The 10206-nt window shown below is 40.1% G+C and overlaps 1 protein-coding gene across 6 annotated transcripts; it reads right to left on the reverse strand.

The window, feature by feature from the left end:
* Positions 1-5371: 5371 nt before the first annotated feature.
* On the reverse strand, positions 5372-6178 carry LOC113878293 (keratin-associated protein 4-11-like). Of its 6 annotated transcripts, none has more exons than XM_027519320.1 (3): positions 5889-6178; positions 5565-5786; positions 5372-5486 (listed from the first exon to the last, which is right to left on the reverse strand). In XM_027519320.1, exons 1-3 carry the CDS (start codon positions 6176-6178, stop codon positions 5372-5374), a joined length of 627 nt encoding a protein of 208 aa, XP_027375121.1. The 6 variants fall into 6 exon arrangements, with proteins under 6 accessions (XP_027375121.1, XP_027375120.1, XP_027375119.1 ...); XM_027519319.1 differs by having other exon boundaries at positions 5874-6178; XM_027519318.1 differs by having other exon boundaries at positions 5565-5747; positions 5805-6178.
* Between the last annotated feature and the right edge of the window lie 4028 nt (positions 6179-10206).

Here is a 10206-nt window from a genome sequence, read left to right on the forward strand (position 1 = left end):
GGTGTCAGAGGGTGGAAGTTCTGGGTGAGTTTCCAGGAAAGTGAGCTTCTTGAGTCTGAGAGTCGCCTTGGCCCACAGCCCCCTTTATATCCTGCTGAAGAGCTGCTCTCATGACATCATTATTTCCTGGTTATTGTTTACCCTCTTAGGAAAATTGATCATTTGATTACATAATTTGTGTTTATCCTGCAGTATTCCAATTTGGAGAAAATAACAGTTTTCCTTTTTCTGATATGTTCTTGTGTGTCCGATTTAAAGATCTATCCCAATACTTCCTTAGTGGGTGTCAGTTGTGCTCCTGGTGTGTTCAATGTCTTAACAAAGCATTAGTCATGTGGCTCTGAAATTTTTTTTGAGTGTGATATTTTCTCATATCACTGCTGTCTGAACATCAGAGAGAAAAAGTTTCTTATATGGCTCATGTATATTTTATTGTCAAGGGTGAGGGGGAAATGTGCTGATAAGGTGAAGCACTGGAAAGGAAATAGAAAGAAAGATGTTTGTGGAGACTTGTCCTGCAAATAATAGGGATGATTGTGATACTCTGTAGGCATTTTGATGGTCAGGAAGATAGCTAGACCACAAGGAAGTTTCAAATTCTGTATCTGTTTGGGCTCTACTGTCAGAAGCACTTAGCTATAGTCACAGCTTTTAAGTAGAAGAAACACATTTTTACTGTGTCTCCCAGGCTAGGCAACATGAATGGGATGTTTTGATTTATCTTTAATTTGTTAGACTTGTACACAGGATATTTCATTACAAAAGCATTCATTATATATAAACATGCTTGGAATTATTAAGTCTTCAAAAATATGGATCCAAGACATTCTATTGGGTAGTAAGAGAACTTGACAGGTAACGCCTCATCTTTTTCCTGTAGATACTTGAATGAGTCACATGCATAAGAAACAGTTTGGCAATTGCTAAAAGAAGGGCTTCCCCGATAGCTCAGCTGGGAAAGAATCTGCCTACAATGTCAGAGACCTGGGTTCGATCCCTGGCTTGGGAAGATCCCCTGAAGAAGGGAACAGCTACCCATTGCAGTATTCTGATGTAGAGAATTCCATGGACTGTACTGTCAATGGGGTTACAAAGAGCTGGACACGACTGAGTGACTTTCATTTTCAAAAGAATGACAGTTATTATTTTAAGTCTCTTTTTTAAATTGGAGGATAATTCTCTTACAAGTTTGTGTAGCTTTCTGCAGTACAACAATATGATTCAGCCATAAGTATATATATGTCCCCTCCCTCTGATCTGCCCTCCACCCCAATCACATCCCACCAATAGAATGACGTCTATTAGGTTGTCATAGAGCACCAGACTGAGCTTCCTGTGTTATTTTGACTAAAGAACTAAAATCAGCATATATAGTATGGGATATGTTCCATACATCTTCAATAAAATCTGAGGAATAATGATATTTATCATTCGTATTTACTATGCATTATGCTAAATTCACTAGGCATTATGCTGAGTTCACTAAGCATTGTGCTGAATATCTTATATTTGTTTTGAATCTTAATACAGCATATAACACAGTGCATATTCTTAATACTTCTTTAAGCAATAAGCCAAAGAAGCATAGAACTGTTGAGGGAAAAAAAAAGAAAACTTACATAAGATTAAACAGAAGTTAAGCTGTTTTAGGACAGCTGAGGAAGAGGTGGAAATAAAGCTCGCATGCCTTTGCTGAAGCTGTTTCATCTTCCTGGAATGTTTCATTTTTGTCATTATCTTTGCAAACTACTATTCCTCTATCAATACCCCAGGTTTCCCCTGAATGTTTCCTCTCAATGATTAACTACCCTGTTCAAATACAATTTGTCCCTGCATTGTGCTCTGAATTTTGCACTCTGCTGTACTACATTTACTTTCTGTCATTTCACTTCTGTGATGCAGACACCCTGAAGGCATGAACTAATAAAATTTAATTTTGTTACTGAGACAGAGCACATTAGTGACAAATGTTTGTCGAGTGAATGAAGGCTCTTGGATGACTTATGGATATGTAATGGTCCTTTAAAAATATGTCTGCTTGCCTGGTTGAGAAAAGTGGGAGAAACATTCCAAACAAAGGGATCATGGTTACACTTGAGGAATACCACATTTGTTTAAGTGGCAAGCAACGTGTCACCTGATAAAACACATTTGTGGAAGTTCAAATTTGATCCTTTGAGTGGAACTTACCTATAGGACACCATGGATACATATGCTGTATTAACACAGAAACAGGTACAATAGAAAGGAGGTGAGCACATATGTTGACACTGTTTCTCTTCTCTTCCAGACATCCCAATTTAGCCCTCTTTTGTGAGAAGTAACTATCATCACTGGTTTAATATCAATCAGCTAAAAATATTAGCTGAACATCTATTGTTGTTGTTTGAATTGCACCCAAAGCAGATACTGAGACAAAGATGTGAGTGCAGGTAGTTCACTTGGGGGTGGGGGGAATGCTGGGAAGTACACATGAGGAAGTGGGAGAGCAAGGCAGGAACGAAAGAAAACCCATAAGTCTGACTTAATAATGCGGTTACCACCTGGGTAACTGGGGAATGAATCTGGGGCATACCTGAGCCTGGGGACTATTCTCAGCCATGACGATATGTCTAGAAAATCCCAAGAATCACTTGAATATTATTGTTAACAGTGAAGTTGGCTGACCTAGAAAAGTGATAGATTTCTTATGCACTTAGCAAGATTTCTTCATAAAAACTGATAGGAAGCATGTATTTACAGTTCTCAACAATAAATATAAAAAATATGTAAGCAAATCTGTCAAATAATATACTTACCTGGTATTGGAGGGATGTATTAACATTGCCTGAAGGCCAAAAAATAATATTTGAATAAACATCAGAACAAAAAAATGTACAGCTAAAGCTGGGTTTGTGAATAAAGACATAAATGTGATACAAATGTATTCAATAAGAATATATCTCTCTTTGTATAAACAGGTTTTCAATGGGATCGGCAAAGACTAATAATAGGAAACTCACTTCTGAACACATTCTTTTGTGTTATTTAAATTTTTAAATAAAGCAGATATTGATGTATAAGTGACATAAAATCCTTAGCAAAGAATAAATGTACTTTAGATAAAATTCACGGTTCTCTCTACATATTCATTTCCATAAGTTTTCTATGTTTATGTTTAAGCTCCTACTTATTATACACTAAAGATGAAAAATAAATTTCAGTCAATCTTCCCAGCTCTCAGATTAACTGTTGTGAGTTACAAATTGCTTTTCGAGACTGTTTGAGTTCCCTAAAAAGCAGACCCAAAGATAAAAATTAGCAAACAGGATGTTTATTTAGAAGTTTTTTGGGGATTAGCACTTCTAGAAGGGAAGGGACAGGAAGTGAGCAGAAGTGGCACTGGAAAGGTCCCCTTTTTGTCTTGAACATAAAATCACAGTCTCCAGGAATACCTAGGAACTGTCACCAAGCTGTTTCATTCATTTATGTCACCTCCCTGGCACTGAAGGTAGCCCCTCTAGAAGGCAGAATACACTGAATATTCTGAATAATAATAATAAACCAAATGTACTGAAACTCTGGCTCCTTGAATAAAGTAGAACTCCACTGTATATGTAGGGACTTCCATGGTGGCTCAGAACATAAAGAATCTGCCCGCAGTGCAGAAGACCTGGGTTTGATCCCTGGGGCAGAAAGATCCCCTGGAGAATGGAATGGCAATCCACTCCAGTATTACAACAGACTGGTTCCAAGTAGGAAAAGGAGTATGTCAAGGTTGTATATCATCACCTTGCTTATTTAACTTATGTGCAGAGTACATCGTGAGAAACGCTGGGCTGGATGAAGCACAAGCTGGAATCAAGATTGCCGGGAGAATATCAATAACCTCAGATATGCAGATGACACCATCAGAAAGTGAAGAAAGAACTAAAGAACCTCTTGATGAAAGTGAAAGTGGAGAACGAAAAAGTTGGCTTAAAACTCAGATGCCAGTCCAGGTTCAGTGCACGATACTGGATGCTTGGGGCTAGTCCACTGGGACAACCCAGAGGGATGGTATGGGGAGGGAGGAGGGAGGAGGGTTCAGCATGGGGAACACATGTATACCTGTGGTGGATTCATTTTGATATTTGGCAAAACTAATACAATTATGTAAAGTTTAAAAATAAAATAAAATTTAAAAAAAAAACAACAATAACTCAACATTCAGAAAACTAAGATCATGGCATCTGGTCCCATCACTTCATGGCAAATAGATGGGGAAGCAGTGGAAACAGTGTCAGACTTTATTTGTTTGGGTTCCAAAATCACTGCAGATGGTGACTGCAGCCATGAAATTAAGACACTTACTCCTTGGAAGGAAAGTTATGATCAACCTAGACTGCATATTAAGAAGCAGAAAATTACTTTCTCAACAAAGTTCCATCTAGTCAAAGCTATGGTTTTACCAGTAGTCATGTATGGATGTGAGAGTTGGACTATAAAGAAAGCTGAGTGCTAAAGAATTGATGCTTTTGAACTGTGGTGTTGGAGAAGAGTCTCAAGAGTCCCTTGGACTGCAAGGAGATCCATGCAGTCCATCCTAAAGGAAATCAGTCCTGAATATTCATAGGAAGAACTGATGTTGAAGTTGAAACTCCAATCCTTTGGCCATCTGATGCGAAAAACTGACTGACTCATTTCAAAAGACTCTGATGCTGGGAAAGATTGAGGGTGGGAGGAAAAGGGGACGACAGAGGATGAGATGGCTGGATGGCATCACCGACTCAATGAACATGAGTTTGGGTAAATTCCAGGAGTTGGTGATGGACAGGAAGGCCTGGCGTGCTGCAGTCCATGGTGTCACAAAGATGTGGACACGACTGAGAGACTTAACTGAACTGAATTGAACTGAAGGTTGATTAATTTGTGCTCTTTGGCAGGTGAAGGCAAAATACAATTACTTTGGATCAAAATGTAAATACTTAAAACAAAGAAAGAGAGTAACAATCAGATTCAATTTTCAGTGCCAGTAGGAGGACATTTATTTAGGTTCATGGAAATAAAAAGACATAAGAAAATCACCAAAAAATCTTCACTGGATTTCCATATCAGAGAGATAAATTCAGTGGCCTCACAAGTGATTTGACAAGTTCCTTAAGCATGAAAAATAGATGTGCTGAAGAAAAAGGGAGGAGTGTTGGGAGAATATAATTTCCTGGGAGATTCTGAGTGATTACATTTAGAAGTGGGGGAGTTTGGAGAGAAGTTAGAACGTGGGCTCAGTATGCCTGATGTTTGCTTATGAAATTCAAGAGACTAGTTCTCTTGAACCCTCCATATTTTAAAAAGAAGCTCTGCAACTGTGGGGAGGGAGGAAATGAGGAAGCAGTATGTTCAAAGCAGAGATTCAGCAGCAAGAGGAGGGACAGCACACGGGGCGGGGGCAGGTGGAGATGACACAGGTGGGGCGATAGCAAGTGGTGTGGCAGGAGACCCGGCCACACACTGGGCGCAGGCAGCAGCTGGAGCCACAGCAAGAGGGGCGGCAGCAGCTGGAGATGCGGGAGCAGGTGGGCTGGCAGCACACAGACTGGCAGCACCGGGGCCTGCAGCAGCTGGAGATGCAGCAGGTAGGCCTGCAGCAGCTGGACCCACAGCTGGAAACACAGCAGGAGGGGCGGCAGCAGCTAGAGATGCAGCAGGCGGGGCGAGAGCAGGTGGGCTGGCAGCACACAGACTGGCAGCACCGGGGCCTGCAGCAGCTGGAGATGCAGCAGGTAGGCCTGCAGCAGCTGGAGATGCAGCAGGTAGGCCTGCAGCAGCTGGAACCACAGCTGGACCCACAGCAGGAGGGGCGGCAGCAGCTAGAGATGCAGCAGGTGGGGCGAGGGCAGGTGGGCTGGCAGCACACAGGCTGGCAGCACTGGGGCCTGCAGCAGCTGGAGATGCAGCAGGTAGGCTTGCAGCAGCTGGAACCACAGCTGGAAACACAGCAGGAGGGGCGGTAGCAGCTAGAGATGCAGCAGGTGGGGCGAGGGCAGGTGGGCTGGCAGCAGACCGGGCGGCAGCAGCTGGACACACCACAGCTGGGGCGGCAGCAGGTGGTCCTGCAGCAGGTGGTCTGGCAGCAGCTGGGCTGGCAGCAGGTCTCCTGGCAGAGACTTCGGCCACAGCTCTGGTCAGAGCAGATGGAGCCACAACAGGAGCTGACCATGGTGTCAGAGGGTGGAGGTTCTGTTGTTAATAGGAGAGTGAGGTTCTTGAGTCTGATCTTTCCTTGCCATCTGTCACTTTTATACCCTGCTGAGAACTACTTTGAGCATGTGCAGGATTATTGTTGTTGTTTTTATCTCACTAGAAAATCAGTTCATTTTTAGCAAATTATATAATTGTGTTTATCTGGTAAATATTCCTACATTTAAAAATGGCACATTTCCTTTTCCTCTTGTATTCTGAGCTATCTAATTTGGTTAAAGCCAAGTGAATCAGCACCCATATTTCTTCCCTTATCTGATGTGTCCTTCAAGTAGACTCATTATAAGACATTGTTTTACTGGATTTCACAAGTTTTTATTTATGTATTTAACTCCAGGATAATATGCTGAGAGTGAGGACTAAATCTCCTCTGCTGTCAAAGAGGTTAAGAGCAATCATATGAAATGCTGGTGGGAAAATAGGATTAAAGACCCATCTTAGATTAGGAGAGAGAACCACTCATGTACAATGAAGAATACTCTGATTCCTTTGGACTACTGGATGTTCATTAAGGTGTTCAGTTCAGTTCAGTCACACAGTCAGTCCAACTCTTTGCAACCACACAAATTGCAGCACGCCAGGCCTCCCTGTCCATCACCAGCTCCTGGAATTTACCCAAACTCATGTTCATCAAGTCGGTGATGCCAAGCAACCATCTCATCCTCTGTCATCCCCTTCTCCTGCCCCCAATCCCTCCCAGCATCAGGGTTCTTTTCAATGAGTCAACTCTTCACATGAGGTGGCCAAAATATGGGAGTTTCAGCTTTAGCATCAGTCCTTCCAATGAACACCCAGACCTGATCTCCTTTAGGATGGACTGGTTGGATCTCCTTGCAGTTCAAGGGACTCTCAAGAGTCTTCTCCAACACCACAGTTCAAAAGCATCAATTCGGCGCTCAGCTTTCTTTATAGTCCAACTCTCACATCCACATACGACTACTGGAAAAACCATAGCCTTGACTAGACGGACCTTTGTTGGCAAAGTAATGTCTCAGTTTTTTAAAAGATCCCAAAGGAAGTGCCTGTTTTCTTTATTGTGCTGTACTGGAGTGGGTTGCCCTGCCCTCCTACAGGGGATCTTCCTGGTCCAGGAATGAATCCATGTCTCTTACATCTCCTGCACTGGCAGGCAGGTTCTTTACCACTGGTGCCACTTTCTTTATTAGTTCTATCTATAAAGTGTTTTCTTTATTGGATCTATTCAACTTGAAAGAGTTGTAGTGCAGTGATTCACTACTTCTAAATAGTAAAAACACCTTGGCATGATGGGTCCTTTTTAACATTATTAAATTATTATTGACATGTTCCTCAAAGATTACATATTATAAGTTTTTTTTTTAATCTATATTTTAGTATGTCAACATACGCAATGGACTATGTATAACTGAGTATTATTGAAGTATATTTTTTTGTATTATGAGGTATTGTCTCTTAGCAAGATATATTTGAGATTTTTCCTTGATACAAATGAAAGATTAAGGGATTAAGGCTTAATTTATTTCCCACATACACTCGAATAAGACAAATAAGACACACACATGAGGTTTGCAACTATTTAGAGTGTGATTACTAAACAAAATACCAATTATATATTTAAATTCATATACTTTTATGAAATATAACACTAATAGTTACTATTTTTGAGTGCCTACTACATGTTAGGAATTTTCTGAGTCTTCTATAATTGTTATCTTGTTTACACTTCACAAGGACTTTGTGAGGTAAACACAATTTTCTTAATTCTTCTGACATGAAGTAATATGGCTCAGATAGATTGAAGTCACACAGTAAGCAGGGAAGGTAGTTCTCCCATAGAACATTCAAAGAAGTTAAGAATATTATACTCCTAAGTCATTTTCTTTCTGTCTCTTTTGTGTAAATATGCTTTCTCCCTTGTCAACACAGCAAACTCTTGCTTGTACTTAAATGTCCAGCCAAGACACAAAATCATCTCTAATGTCTTTCTTGGTTTCTACCACATTCAAAATGAGTCCTTCCCTCCTTTTGTTTTAAGATATGCCTCTGATCTAGAGTATCACACTTGATTGTAGCTAGTTTGTATGTCTATTTCCAGTCCTTCTGTTTGCCCCTATGAGGTCAGGCACTGTCTTATTCAGTTTTATAGATATGATACCCAGCAATTGCCCTGAGTGAATGTTAGTTGAATGACCATGGGATTTATTGAAAACACAGGGCATTTACTTATCCTTTAACATGCTACAGATGATCTAGATGGATGGAGAAGAGAAGAGCAGACAATGGGGACATTATTGAATGAGGGCGTAGGTTGACTTATGATGAAGTAAATGACTTGTCTGGCTGGTAAGTGTAGAAGAATAGAAAAAAAAAAATGTTCACTGATAGAGTGAGAGAATTTAAAGATAATCTTGAATTTATACAAAGGAAAGTGGATATCATCATACAGTTGGGAGAAAGTTGTGAACCAATAGCTCAGCTTTGTAAATATTACTTAGCTAGAGGTGGGTGGAGAGACAGGAAGTGGGAAGACAGGTGGTGGTTGCAGTCTAGGGGTGGGAGGTGAATGCCTTTCTGGGTTGGTTACAATGAGTGTGGTAAGGAAGATATTTATGCAATAGATGTTTCTAAGAGAGTCAACTAGTCACTTACAAGATGAGAATGGAAGCACTAGAAGATCTCATCATTAAAGAGGACTCTGTTTAATAGTTTTCAATTGTACACACATACATTTGGCAATTACGTTCTAATAGTGAAAAGACAATTAATTGTAATGAAAAAGAAATACAAAGGAATCCCCCATAAACAAAGTAAAAAAAAAAAGATGCATAATGAACTGATGAATTGAAAATAAAATTACTTGCAATGTATGGCAAAGACAAAGAGTTAATGGCTTTAATATATAAAGTGCTTATAAAATTAGATTCAGTTGGATAAAAGGCCTAAAATCTGATGGAAAATAAAATGCAACTGTTTTTTCAACATATAAAGATGCCCAAACTCACTCATAATAATAGGAATGAAATTATACAGGATACCACTTCTCACCTTGAGTCTGTCAAAAATTCAAGATCTGACAACATTCTCTGATCATAGGACTATGGAAATAAGTTTGTTTATCATTTTCTTGTGATGATTTGATAATAATTAGCAGCATTATTCTTTGATTCAGCTATTCCAAGTCTATAAATTATCCAAAAAATACTCAGGAAAAAATATGAAAACGTGCAAGATTATTCATAACAGTGCTATTTGTAAAAACAAAGCAACGATAAATCTGATGTCCTTCAATGTGGTACTGGTGAATAAACTATAGTTGCCGGGGTCCAGCCCCGGTGGATCCAGGGAATTCGAAGCGGGACGGCGTCGGCGAGGATCAGGAAACAATTGCTTAATTAAACGTTAATTAAGGATATAAAGAGTAATGGAATAAGGATAGCTCAGTGAGGAAATTCAGTGGAGAAAAGAGGCTGAAATAAGGATAGCTCAGTGAGGAAATTCAGTGGAGAAAAGAGGCTGAAATAAGGATAGCTCAGTGAGGAAATTCAGTGGAGAAAAGAGGCTGAATAATTCAGCCAGAAGGTAAGAGAAAGAACGACATGGTGAGACCAAGTTTCGGTGAACAAGGCCCGCACTTTATTTTCCAAAGTAGTTTTTATACCTTAAGTTATGCATAGAGGATAATGGGGGAAGGGGTAGAGTCATGCAGTAAGCCAGGCTTTCTTCCTGCAAACTTATCATACGCAAAAGCTTAGGTGATCTGCATCATCTTCTGGCCCGGAGGCCTGTTAACATTTTAAGACCCTTTCTTCAGAAAACTTATTTTTCTCTAAAGGTGATAAGTCAAGCGCCACCCTCCAAAAGCATTAGATAAAGTTGCATTCCTACAGAGCAAAGGTGTGGTGGGCTATAACAAGAAAAAGAATTAACTCAAGGGTCCCAGGTTACAAACATTAAAGCTACTATTTACACCAATTATATTAATCAATACACTGCCAGGGACACAGCAGG

The sequence above is a fragment of the Bos indicus x Bos taurus genome, chromosome 19, assembly GCF_003369695.1.
Source record: "Bos indicus x Bos taurus breed Angus x Brahman F1 hybrid chromosome 19, Bos_hybrid_MaternalHap_v2.0, whole genome shotgun sequence".
NCBI lineage: Eukaryota > Metazoa > Chordata > Mammalia > Artiodactyla > Bovidae > Bos > Bos indicus x Bos taurus.